This window comes from Pseudorca crassidens, chromosome 18 (genome assembly GCF_039906515.1).
Source record: "Pseudorca crassidens isolate mPseCra1 chromosome 18, mPseCra1.hap1, whole genome shotgun sequence".
NCBI lineage: Eukaryota > Metazoa > Chordata > Mammalia > Artiodactyla > Delphinidae > Pseudorca > Pseudorca crassidens.
In genome coordinates, this window is record NC_090313.1 from 33,031,249 (window position 1) to 33,045,512 (window position 14,264).

General features: G+C 36.7%; 1 protein-coding gene across 2 annotated transcripts in view; it reads right to left on the bottom strand.

Annotated features, from left to right (window-relative positions):
* The window catches only part of PIBF1 (progesterone immunomodulatory binding factor 1), a 212,723-nt gene that overhangs the window by 18,456 nt on the left and 180,003 nt on the right, over positions 1 to 14,264 (bottom strand). For both annotated transcript variants that reach the window (XR_010937036.1, XM_067713708.1), the window contains one exon: positions 10,443 to 10,527. Coding sequence is in view for 1 of the 2 variants with exons in the window: in XM_067713708.1 (XP_067569809.1) it covers positions 10,443 to 10,527 (85 nt within the window). In the remaining variant the exon portion in view is untranslated. The remainder of the gene's footprint in view (positions 1 to 10,442; positions 10,528 to 14,264) is intronic.

Below are 14,264 nucleotides of genomic sequence, written 5' to 3' on the forward strand. Positions count from 1 at the left end.
TGTTATCCATTTAAAGTATACAATTTTAAAACTTTTTTTTATCACCTCAGAAAGAAACAACAAGTCCTCTAGGAATCACTCCTCTCCTCTATCCCATCTGGTCCTCAACTTCCCAACCTTAAGCAACCACTAATCGACTTTCTGTTTCTGTTGATTTCTCTGTTCTAGACATTTCAAATAAATGGAATCATATAATATGTGGTCTTTTGTGACCAGCTTCTTTTACCTAGCATAGTGTTTTCAAGGTTCATCGATGTTGTAAATCTATCAGTACTTCATTTCTTTTTATGACTAAGTAATATTCCATTGTATGGCTATACCACATTTTGTTTACCCATTCATCAGCTGGTGAACATTTGGGTTGTTGTGAATAATGCTGCTAACATCTAACATTCATGTACAAGTTTTTGTGTAGACATGTTTTCATTTCTCTTGAGTATAAACCTAGTTGTGGAATTGCTAGGCCATATGGTAACTCTATGCTTAATCATCTCAGGAACTGCCATAATGTTCTGTCAACACTGTTTTATCTACTTCCTTTCTAGTTATTTTGAAATATTTTAGAGCAGATTTCAGACCTCAGATCATTTCACTTGTAAATACTTCAGTAGAGATTTTTAACAGATAAAGATTAAAAAAACCCAACCCCACAATATCATTATCATATCTAACACTATAGTTTAAAAGAAAATGTAAATTTATTTCAAAGTCATCTATCAATATTCTAAGTGCTCAATGAGAATTTTAAATTATTAATATTATCAAAACAAATTTTTAACATAGTTCAATGTATGATTTTTGAAGAAGTAAAAATACACCTTGAATGTCAATGGCACTATATTCTAAACAATACACAAAACAGATTTTGTATGGCAAATTAACATTCATGTAGTATTTACTATGTGCCAGGCTTTGCACTAAGTATTTTACATAAAAATTTAATCCTCTCCCAAATACCAAGAGGTAGATATGACTTCAATTTTCAAGATAAGGAAACTGAGGTTTAGAAGATTTTAAGAAATATAGCCAAGGACTTCCCTGGAGGTGCAGTGGTTAAGAATCCGCCTGCCAATGCAGGGGACATGGGTTTGAGCCCTGGTCCAGGAAGATCCCACATGTCGTGGAGCAACTAAGTCCATGTGCCACAACTACTGAGCCCACGTGCCACAACTACTGAAGCCTGCATACCTAGAGCCTGTGCTCTGCAACAAGAGAAGCCACCGCAATGAGAAGCCCATGCACCGCAATGAAGAGCAGCCCTGGCTCGCCGCAACTAGAGAAAGCCCGCGTGCAGCAATGAAGATGCAATGCGGCCAAAAATTTTTAAAAAAAAGCCAGATTCATTAGCTATTAAGAAATGAAATCAGGATTCAAATGGGTTCAAAGCTGTCATTATTTAGACGTTATGTACACAGTAATGCGGATGCCTTCTGTCAAGGCCTTTGATAGCCGCAATTTCAGGTTTGGAAGGGACCTTCAAGTTATTTAACCTCTATACAAAACAAAGCAGAACAACAACAATAACACCTGAACAAAGCAAACAAAACATGTCTCTTTATAATATCTACCCTTAGGTTTTAATTTCAGCCTTTGTAGAGATGTATCGCAAGTCTATTTCTGCCTACTTTGAATTTCTTGTATCTCTCTAAGTCTTTTCTTCTCTAAACACCCCTAATCCATTAATCTCTCTTATGACTGAAAAGAATTCTTTTATCATCTTGATTATTTTCCTCTGATTATCTCCTAGTATTCAAAGTTTTGGGCCTAGGACAGAATAAAGAAAGGAGTCTTGACCAGAGCAGAGGGAAGTTAGGCTTATCTACTCCTTATTCTAATGCATTTCAGATGACAAACATTTTTGGAGTCATACCCTATCTACCACTGAAAGCTTAGTGAGAGCTCAAGTGTTTGGTGAATGAGACACAACTGTGCTGTCATAGCCTAGGGGATGTAACTAATCACCTACAACATTCTTTCCTAAATTTGGATATAATCTTAAGGTCATCTTCAACAGCGGAAGGTAGAGGAAGCTAGCAGTAACACACTGAAGTAGGCCCCTCTGAACTGAAATCTGCTGCGACTGTTGACTTAAAACACAAGTGTGGGCACCTTGATTCTGTTCTGATTGGTTTGCGCAGACCCTTTCACTCATCTGATTACTGAATAGTACCTTGGACTTCTAACTGCTTTGCCTTCTGGTATTCACGTCCTCTTGGTGCCTGGCTTTCCCTTCTATACCAGTATTCATCTAGTTGCTGTCTGGCCTTTACTACTTCAGTATAATCGGATAGTTTTTGACGCATGTTCTTGTTGATTTCCATCATCAATTTCAGACTCCAGACTCTATCCTCCATTTTGAGCCCTGGTGTCCAGAGTGTGACTCACTCCAGTGCCTGTACCTTCTCCGTGTTGTATTCCCTGCCTTCCCTCAGTGTCAGCTCCTTCATATGGGATATAGATTTGTTAAGTTTAAATTAAAATACTGCCAAATAAGACCATAATCATTTCATTTCATTGTTAATAATCTCTCCTGGCCAACATATTTCCAGAGACTTACTTTAATAGCTCTGCAGTTTGTTTTGCGTCTTTCCTTATACCCTAGAATTGTTTGGTTTGTTATAAACTGCTGCTATTCTAGAAGTCATAAAAACACAGGGTTAGAAATGATAGCAAGAGGTCATTTACTTGTTCTTTACTGATAAAAAAGGGTCAGAGAAGTGTACTTACTATTTAAAAGAAAACATACCAAACTTCTAAAATGTAGTGGGAAAAATACACATTTCATTCTTTAAAAAAAAAAGCAAAAACAAAAACCAGAAAATGACAGGTCCATATGATACATAATAGATGTGAAAGTGTGATGTGAAAAAAGTTAAAAGAGCATATATACACAGATAAAGTATTTTTATGATGAGATAGAATGTTTCACACAAGACAGAATTTTATTTGCAGGACACAACAGAGATATTTGTAATTTTAAAGCTGATGATGAAAAGATGAAAAATGAAGCCAAAATACTTATAAAATCAAAATAATCTGACCTAGTTCTACTAAGTTTTGTATAAGTCCACATAAACATAGAGGTCCACAGAGTACAATCTAAAAAAATTTGTATCTTTTATGCAATTCAAAATTGAGGAGAGGGAACATTCAGTTGCTGCGTCTGTCAAATGGGTATAAGACCATCACAGAGCTCTTGGGACACTTTAGTATAACATAATTGGGCTGAAAAATTTTAAAACATTTTGGTAGGAAGAAGTTATAAAAACTCAAGATATTATTACTACTTTTATACAGTAGGTTTAGTTTTGTCATACTTAAAGTATATTTAAATTCAACATTCACAAATGAGTATTTTTTGCAATAGTTTACTCCCTGAATTTCCTCAGATCTAAATTCACATACCTTTATATGGAAAAAATAAACATTCTAAAACTTTATAGGGAAAATATGACTTATACTGTATGTGTTTTAGGTTTCCACTATAATAACTGTCTTTAAAATATACATTTACATCTAGGAAATCAAAAACAAACTTGAACTTGAAGAGCACCACTACGATGAGAAATGTATGAATCTGAGAAATAATTACATCTTCATTTAAAGAAAAATTAACTTACCCACACACTTTTTGTTTTTTTTAGTCATACTGACTGTTCTGACTGTAAAATTTAAGTATATATGTGTATACAAAAATCGTGTAAAAAGGTATTCTTAAGAAAATTTCAAAACAGTTAAGTATGAACCAAAAAGAATGACACACATATAGAAATATGTAATTTGTTTGAACCCTTTATGAAGTGGATTGCCTAAGGGGCACTTGTGATGCTGAAATGTCCCTGAAACTTTCCGAGAAATCACAAAGAACACAGGAGTTAGAGTCCTGGAACATAAACATACCATAAAAGAATGATAATTATACTGTGACTTCACTTTTCAGAAACCTGGCTAACTGCAGGGTTTGTTTTCTTTTTGTTAAGTGACATTCACTGCAATAAAAGGCAAGTTATCTGGAACCATGGGAGTTAGTCCAACCAGGTAAGTGTGAGGCCTTGCACACGCTAGGCACTTAGTAAGAAGTGGTTGGTTAAATGCTGGTTAAATACTAACTGAAATGCTTGCGGACCTTAAGAGAGATTATTGGCAGAAGTAGTGAGTGAAAGGGTAGAAGAATCTCAGGTTTGAGAAACAGATTTCTTATATTCCACAAATATTTACTTTTGAGGAGAGAGAATGTGAATATATTAAAGGCTGGTTTCTAATTTGACAGCTTCTAGTGCAATTATTATTGAAGGTTGGAAAAGATCATAGTTAGTTTAACGAACATTCAATTGAATACTTACCAAATACTGTGTTAAAGGCTAATACACAAAGGAAAACTAGGCACTCTATTGGCAAGACAGATGAGTAATTGTGATATATAGTGATAGGAATATTAATACAAGTATTTTTAAAGTTATGGGAAAGAAGTAAAAAAAAAAGATAAGTTTTTCTTTATTGAGTTATGAAGGGCTTCAAAGAATAGATAACATTTGAACTGACTCTTGAAAAGGAAGGAAAAGAGGGAAGGGTCCTACATTCACTGAGTTACTGTCACATGCCAGGAATGTACTATATTGCTTAATTCTCATATAACCCTGTAAAGTAGATATTACCTTTATTTATACATGAGAAAATTGAGTTTAGAGGGGTTAAATTATTGTCTCAAGAATCCATAGCTATTAAACTGTGGGCTTTAAGTGATTATGACATGTTGGCGTAGGTTCATCATTTGTACCAAATGTCCACACTCTGGGGAGGCTGTGCATCGGGGGCGGTGGCAGGGGGTATATGGGAAATCTCTGTACCTTCCTCTCAATCTTGCTGTGAACTTTAAACTGCTCTAAAAAATTGTCTTCCAAAAAAAAAAAAAAAAAGAATCCATAGCTATTAAGTAGCAGAGCCATCTTGCCTGTCTGACTGCTGGCATTTTCCACAGTATTTCAAAATATAGGTGATGTAAGGAATATAAGAGTAATTCCAGCCTTAGAATTTAAGAAGAGAGCTGAACAAGTAGATATGTAATTCTGGGTTAATCCAGCTGTCCACTTCTCCATGGTTACACCTAGCATGCTGAGTGTAAGCTGCTAGAGAAAAATTACACAGAATGGTACTACTACAAATATATGACATTTCATCTTGGCAATTATTTGTTTCTGTAATGTACATCACTCATTTATTACATAGCTATTTCAAACTTCTATTTTCCTCAAAACTCTGATCTTATCATGTGTCTTGCCCATTAGAAAACAACCATTAGATGGGAACTCCCTAAATTCTTACCACCAAACCTACTAACTTATTACTTTTAACGTAATTTTGATTTCTCCCCTGCAAAATGTGCCCCACCTAAAGTTAAATCCCATCACTTCGCCCTGGATCTGCTCCTTTCCCAACACTTTTGCTCAATTGATCATCCTCTCTCTTTTGTACTTTCAATGTCTCTCTCTGTTTGGTTCCTTCCTATCCCCATTTAAGCCGGATACTCTCCAACTCTGGGAGGTAAAGGCCCTTGATCTCAGGCTCCCTCCCTGATCACCTTATATTCTCTTATTCAAAGGGTTGCCTAGTTTTCCTTTTACTATTTTTCAACTTCTACTTATTTATCAGTTCACTGCAATCTGCCTTTAGTGCCACTGAAACTGCTTTTTTTAAACATCTTGTTAAATCCAAATACCATTTTCTTTTTCATCTTTGTTCGACTTGGCCCCTTGGCAGCCTAAGCCACTGCTGACAACTTCCTCCCTTCTGAATGCTTCTGGCTTCGCGTGGGTCTACTCTTTTCCTGAGGCACCTGCCATTTCTCTGGTCACTCCTCACTCTTCTTTGAGTAAGCATTTTTTGCTCTGCCCAGCGCTTAAATATTAGTGCTCATCAAGAATCTGTCCTAGGCCTTTTTCTGTTCTCATGCTATATACCCTTACTAGTTCATTTAATCTACTTCCATGTAAAGCACCATCTTTATGCTGTTGACTCTCAAATCTCTACCTCCAGATAACTTCTCTTTCTTGGGCTCCAGAAACTACATTTTTAACTCTCTACTGAATATATCCACTTAGATATTTTCTTGAGTTCTTCTTTCCCAAACCTATTCCTCCTATGTTCTTTGTAGCACCACCATAAACCCAGGATACAAGCCAAAACCCTGGGCATCAATTCTCATTCCTCCTCTCTTCATCATTCTCTAAATTCAGTCAGTCACGAAGCCCAGTGATTCTGCTTTCTAAATAGTTTTCAAATTGGTCCCTGCTTGTTGGACACCATCATCACCAGTTTAGTTCACGATACCACCTATTGCTCAATGAAATACTGAAATAGCTTCCTAAGTGGGGCTCTTACCACTCCCCCTAATACAGCTGCAAAAGAAATCAGAAAAAGGCTTTTATATCAGTTTCTTAAAATTATGCTCAGTATTCTATTAGATACATGGCTGATTAAAGATACTTCCCCTACTTTTGGAAGCTTAGATTCTAAGGACACATGATGAAATATATACAAATAAAAGCAGAATTAAAATTTCCAAAGGTGTTCAGCAAATCTTGTTTCATTAAGGCAAATATGAGTGGATAAATATGAATGAAAAATGAAGGCCATTAAAGAAGACTCGAGAGGTATGCTCAACGAGAGAGAAGCCATTCTAAGGAATCACATTTCGTATACTCAAAACTGAATGTTTAATTTGAAGCCCTGACAATGTTAACTAAGAGTGAGATCCTATCAATCTTTTCCTTTACCTTTTGTAAAACCTAATTATTTAAGATTTATATTTTATATTTTTATACCTAAAAGCTCTTAGCATAAATGAAGACATTTAAGGGTAAAAAAGATTACATTCCACTTGAAAGACAAAGAAAAAGTTATTCTGAAGCATCAAAAGTGAAAGAAAAGAAAAAAAAGATTACAACACCTGGATAAGATATTCAGCTCTGACTTTTCTGGCAACTAAGACGAAAAGGAAGCACATTAAATTACATAGTTTTCATTTTCTGTAAAAAAGACAGAAGGATATAACTTCATCTACAGAGGCACAAATTTTCCTGGAACTCACACAAGCAGTAATTCATCCTGAGATTTTTGTCTAAATGGGACTAAGGGGAAAGATCATAAGCTTTTGTTTCAGAAAAAAAAAGAAAAAAGTTTCGACAGTAAGTACGGTTGAGTTGCTTAACTCTTATCAGCATCAGTTTCGTCTGTAAAAGTAGGGACAATGATATTTATCTCAGGGTACTGTAGCAAAGACTAAATTATGTAATATAAATGGAAGTACTTAGTAGATTGCCTTAAATAGTTTCATGAAACAAAGAGAAATGACACCAGATTTTATTCCGATCTTCTATAAAGGCAGAGGTCATGACATTCAATTGTGCCTTAATGGAAGGAATTTTGTTAGGAGAGATATTTTGCCCCTTTCCCCTGCTCTCTGCTTTCCGAAGGTTTCACTGAATACAGGGACAGAACCTGGAGAATTCAGAATAGACGGACGTGGACAGATATGAGATCGCAATTCAATTTATGATCACATCTTTCAGTTAGTATTTTTTGTGCAGATCCTTTAACCTAATACATTTACTCATCTCAGCTGAGCTTTGTAGTCTGAAAAGGCAAACTAAAAAAGGCTATTTTTCTCCATACTCACCCTCTCTTCACTTTTTTTTATTATTAGGTTAATACATTTTCTCTAAAGAAGAGAATAAAAATCACCTAATACACTTTCCAAATACACACCACCATTTTTTTTTTTTTTTTTTTGCGGTAAGCGGGCCTCTCACCGTCGTGGCCTCTCCCGTTGCAGAGCACAAGCTCCGGACGCGCAGGCTCAGCGGCCATGGCTCACGGGCCCAGCCGCCCCGCGGCATGCGGGATCCTCCCGGACGGGGGCATGAACCGGTGCTCCCTACATTGGCAGGCGGACTCTCAACCACTGCGCCACCAGGGAAGCCCCACACAACCATTTTTGAATGTATAAATGCTAGAAGTTTATAGAAAAAGAGGCCACTATGGATTTTATCATTCCTGGAAACCCTTAAGACCACAATTGAACTCCCAACGTGAGAGAATTTTTAAGCTAACAGTTTTGAGCTAACACGAATAGAAAATAAATCTTCTGTGGCCATGCCTCAACTATCCTAGCATTGTCAACCTAGAACTATCCCACTCATTTTCTTTTTTCATGTAACACATATTGGATAACTATGTAAATGAGGTGGGGATCTCATTTCATATTACCATAAACAGTCTTACCAGAACTAAGTGACACCACTTAAAAAGTTAGAGCAAGAGCTGCCCAGTGCAAAAAGAAAATGAAACACTTTAAATGTTCATTTGGTCTCTTTATGAGTCACTAATTTAAACTGAGAAAATTTAGCTGATTGAAGCAATGATTCATACTAGATCATTTTCACAGGGTCCTGACTAGGGTGAGGCAAGGTCTCAGGTGCCAGCGCTGCACTGTGCATGCCTCTGAGAGGGGGCACCTCCTCTATTCTGTGCCTTCAGTGCCTGGCTGCCCTCACCTTAGTCTCAGCCCTGATTTTAACTTGCAAAAAATTTTATTTATCCAAGTTATTCTTATTCAACTGTTATCTATTGGCTATTCTGGGCACTTCACCCAATTCCCCTGACACCATTTCTAGATGATATGCATCTTTGAGCTGCTTCCAGGAATATTCGCTAGTTCATCTCTCTCAATAATTTCCTTCCAATAATTTCTTCCCAAATACCTGATATATCTTTCCCAGACTAGGAAACAATGTCTTCAGGATACTCATAAACCAATGATCTGTTTTGAGCATTTTTTCTCTGTTAGGACAGCAAAACGGTAAAAACATGGCTAAGACAAGGCAGTGATAGTACAGTGGAAAAAATTCATGGATTAAAAAACTAGGCTTAACGGTACCAACTGCTGGCAAGGATGCAGAGCAACTGGAACTCTCATTCACTGCTGGTGGGAATGCAAAAGATACAGTCACTTTGGAAAATAGTCTGGCAGTTTCTTACAACATGAAACACTTTCCATATGACCCAGCAGTCCTGCTCCTCGTATTTACCAAGAGAAATGGAAACTTATATTTACACAAAAATACGTACACAATTGTGTACAGCAGCTTTATTTATAGGCACTCCCAAATGAAAACAGCTCAAATGTCCATCAGCTGGTGAATGGATTAACAAACTGTGGTATATCCATACAATGGAATACTACTCAGCAATAAAAATTAGGACAAATTACTAATATTTACAACAACATTGATTGATCTGTTTTATGGTAAGTGAAAAAACCGAGACTAAAAAGACTAATAGGGCTTCCCTGGTGGCGCAGTGGTTGAGAGTCCACCTGCCGATGCAGGGGACATGGGTTCGTGCTCCGGTCTGGGAAGATCCCACATGCCGCTGAGCGGCTGGGCCCGTGGGCCATGGCCGCTGGGCCTGAGCGTCTGGAGCCTGTGCTCCACGGTGGGAGAGGCCACAACAGTGAGAGGCCCGCGTACCGCAAAAAAAAAAAAAAAAAAAAAAGGCAAAACTATAGGGATAGAAAACAGATCAACTGGAGTTAGGGAAAAGGGTCACTACAAAGGGGTCAAGAGGGAATTTTCTGGGGTGATGGAACAATTTTATATATTGATTATGGTGATGGTTACACAACTGTACGCATTAGTCAAAAATCATAGAAACGTATGCTGGAAAGGGTAAATTTTATTGTATATCATATCTCAATAAATCTGGCTTAAAAAAAGGAAAAAAAACTGGGGTTATCTCTTAGTTACCACCTGGCTCTGGGGAAGCCACCAAAACCTGATTTTCTTCTTTTATAAAATAGGGATTCTGTTACCTTTAAAATATTTTTTGTGAGGAACAAATTAAAAGAAAACTTAGGAATTTTGAAGTTCAATACAAATATTTTACACCAGGCACTGGCCATACAATGATGAATAAGACAGAGGTACACTAAAGAAATGTACTGTCTAGGGACTTCCCTGGTGGTCCAGGGGCAAAGACTCAGCACTCTCAATGCAAGGAGCCTGGGTCTGACCACTGGTCACGGAACTAGATCCCACATCCTGCAACTAAGAGCCCACATGCCACAACTAAAATATCCCGCATACCACAACTAAAGATACTGCATGCCACAACTAAGACCCGACGCAGCCCAATAAATATTAAAAAAAAAAAAAAAGAAATTTACTGTCTAGAGGGAGAAAGGAATAAGACAGATAATTATTAAATAACATGGAAATTCAATGACAGAGATATGAACAAGGCAATAGGGGCCATCAAGAAGGAGCATTCCAGGAATAAGAATTAACTCATAATGAACACAGACTACTGGGATCCAATAATCTTAACCCAATATGATTTTGAAAAAGCCTAAGGTGGTAAAAATTATGACAAAATGGAAAAAGTACCTCACGATGATTCAGAAGTTGTTCCAAATCTAATGCCATTTGATTCTTCATGTGCTGTAAAGCTGACTTTTCTTTATTTAAATTGCTGGAAAAAAAAACCCACCAAGTTTTTAAAAGTTGTCATACTAATATAAATTTAATTAACAAATAATAAATAGCAAAAGACTAAAGCTGATGGTTTGAATTAAAGAAAAATTAAATTTATAGTTCATAAAGATATCAGATCAGTGACTACAATGTTTGATTCAATCATTGGCCTGGCTATTTTATAAGAATACTTTTTCTTTTCACAACTATTTGACAATGCAACTGAGATGCTTTCTGAGAATACTTTCCTGCCTAGTAGGGGCATAAAATTGGTGTTTTAAAGATGACTGGTTACTCCTGAAATGTAAAAAGATGAAGTGGGACTTATATAAAAGGTAAAAAGAAAGTACGTATGGGCACCATATTAAAATTTGAGACACTGAAAGTCAAATTACAACATTTATCCTTAAAACTGAAAGTAGTATCTTATAATTTATCACATACTAAATTACCAGGTATATAACTGAGTGAGATAAATGAACCAGATATTTGATCTACAGTAAACTCGGGGAAACAATTTTTTTTTTTTGCGGTACACAGGCCTCTCACTGCTGTGGCCTCTCCCGTTGCGGAGCACAGGCTCAGTGGCCATGGCTCACAGGCCCAGCTGCTCCATGGCATGTGGGATCTTCCCGGACCGGGGCACAAACCCGTGTCCCCTGCATTGGCAGGCAGACTCTCAACCACTGCGCCACCAGGGAAGCCCTCGGGGAAACAATTTTTGTCTCCAAATTCTTAGTTCAATCTTCAACTTCTAAGTCCGCATTGTGAATTTCTCTTTGAAATGACCTATCTTCTGATAGGAAAGGGTGAGAAGCCTAATTGTAAGGACATGTTAATATTTTAAAACATAAATATTTGAGGCCTGTCTTATACTGTCTGGAGTTTGATTATTCAACTCTAAATAAAAATATTTAGTTTGATTATTCAACTCTAAATAAAAATATTTAGAACCATTAAATAAAATATTCTTTGAAAGACACTGGGATGAGTCTACCCAGACGGCACTACAAGGATTAAGAAAAGCAACACTTAATTGAAGCAACGTAATTCCTTGAATGTCAAAACAAAATCTGTAAAGGTAAAATTAATGAGAATTGTTTTGCTGAACAGGTAAGATGTTTTAAGTTATACTTTAAGAAAATAGAATGCCACCAATTTTCAAAATATTAGGGAGAAGTTTTTTTAAACTCAGTGAATAGTAGTAGTATTCTGAAAGCACTGGTAATTCCAAGGACTTAAGAGTAAAAAAAAAATGTACATTTTCCTCCTTCCTACTAATTGAGAACTTCCCCAAGGAAGCATCAGAGTTTGTCCTCTGAGAAGACTAGATGGAACTCTGACTTCTGTTTCCAACTGTGCCACTGACTCAACTGTGTGGTGTAAAGCACGACACATACCACCCCACTGAATCTGTTTTCACATCCGTAAAAGTGGAAAATAATACTCATGTATGTCAAAGGGACATGTGAATTATCTAATGAATGATTACATAAAACTCTACAAAATGCTATATCGTTTTACTAATTTAGATGAGAAACAGTCATCAGAGGAAAACAGTAATTAAATGTCAATAAAGGTAAGCAGCTCAGCATAAAAACAAACTGACTTTTGGAGTTAGGCGTCAGAGATCCTACTGAGCTGAGGAGTTGAAAAGAACTAGATGATAAAAAGGAAACTGAGTGCTGTGTTCTGCTTGAGTCCCCCAAAGCATGGTAAAGATCAGGTGTTTCTGTAACTTTAAAATTCTCTCTTTAGCTAGGGTCACACTGAAGACAAAATATTTCTCTTTCTCTTTTTCTTTCTTTTATTTTTCTATTATTTTTTGGCTGTGTTTGGTCTTCGTTGCTGCATGTGGGCTTTCTCTAGTTGTGGCGGGCAGGGGCTACTCTTCATTGCAGTGCACGGGCTTCTCACTGCAGTGGCTTCTCTTGTTGCAGAGCACAGGCTCTAGAATGTGCAGGCTTCAGTAGTTGCGGCACGTGGGCTCAGTAGTTGCGGCGCGTGGGCTCAGTAGTTGCGGTGTGCGGGCTTAGCTGCTCTGTGCCATCTGGGATCTTCCCGGACCAGGGCTCGAACCTGTGTCCCCTGCACTGGTGGGTGGATTCTTAACCACTGAGCCACCAGGGAAGTCCCCAAAATATTTTTCAAAGTGAAAATAAGTGTTCAGTAAATACGAATAGGAATATTCAAGGAACAGATGTGTTCATATACATGCACATATACATGTTCGTATACATGTACCCACATACACACAGAATGTAAACATGCGCTTACATGCAGTACATACATGGGTGCGCTCGCACAAACACATACACAGATACACAGACACACACACGTAGGCTCTCAAACACCAACAGACCCATTAAATAAAGTGTAGTGTAATAGGAACGGAATGTTGATGTAATTAAAGAATTTTGACTGAATAATTCATTAGAAATGCTTTCTATGTAGTGTTTAATTTTTTCAGAATAAAGTAAGTATTCCATATTTAAATAACAAAACTAAACATATAACATGGAATAAAAGGTAAGTGGATAAACTGGTTGACAAAGCAACTCAGTTCTATTTGCAAGACGTTGGCTCCACAGACAATACTTGGATATATATTTTCAAAGTCTTAGCCTTCTCTTTCTTAAATTACAAGGGAGACTACCTTCAACACGTGGGTCTCTAAAACTGAATACGATGATGATTATACTCTGTGTTCTTCCACACACAGTAATTACTCAATAGAAGTTTAGTCTCCATAAGACATTTCATAACAGTGGAAACTTACCTTTAAAAATACAAAGCTTCTATGCGTGACTCATAAAGCAACTACAAAACAAATCTCCTTATGAGCACGTCTACCGTGAATGGTATATTACACCCATAATTGTTCAATTCACTGTTAATTATTACTCAGAAATTCATGTTTATGGCTCTGTTTCACCTGCTATATGAAAACATATTCCTGATATATTGTTCTTTAACTTCCTGGATCAATATACTCTGGCCTAGCCTTATAAGTGCCTAAGTAGTCTTTTCTTCCTAAATGACTAGTTAACGATAAATGGAGAATTGAAAACAGAGAAAGAAAACTTATGCTAATTATTCTCTTTCCGTGCTTCCTTTGGTCCTGAACTATAGATCAAACACTATAACCCAGATTGTCTCTTATAGATTGGTGGAGGAGAGTTAAAAGTACTACTTTTAGAACAGAGTATTACTTTAATGACAGTTAGTAGTGATATCTCAAATGTTAGCTTTTAACATGTTTATCACGATTTCATTTTAGTGCATGTTTGCGCTAATCTTCCTAGGCATTGAATAAATTGTATCGATGGCTAAATTGGCAAGTTGTGGATGTGATATTGTTTTATTTTGTAAGAAAATGATAAAATTTATATTCAGTTCTTTAAAGAGCTTTTATTGTATAAGCTAGAGAAACATTTACAAATTAACCAGTTAATGTAAGTATTCTTTACAATTAAAATCCACACCCAGCAAAAAGTAACAGGAATGATCAAGGAACATAATCACTTAGTCATCTTTTTGGATGGATCATCGAATGTTTAAATTTCGAATTAATGAAGGACAAAAGGAAGGGAGGTAACATTTACTGAGCTCCTCCTGTGTGCCGGAAGCTTTTTATATATGTTACTTCATTTAATTCTCACAACTACCCCTTGATGTTCACATTAGTATCTACATTTTACAGACACATTTACCATGAGAAGAGAAATCAGGCTG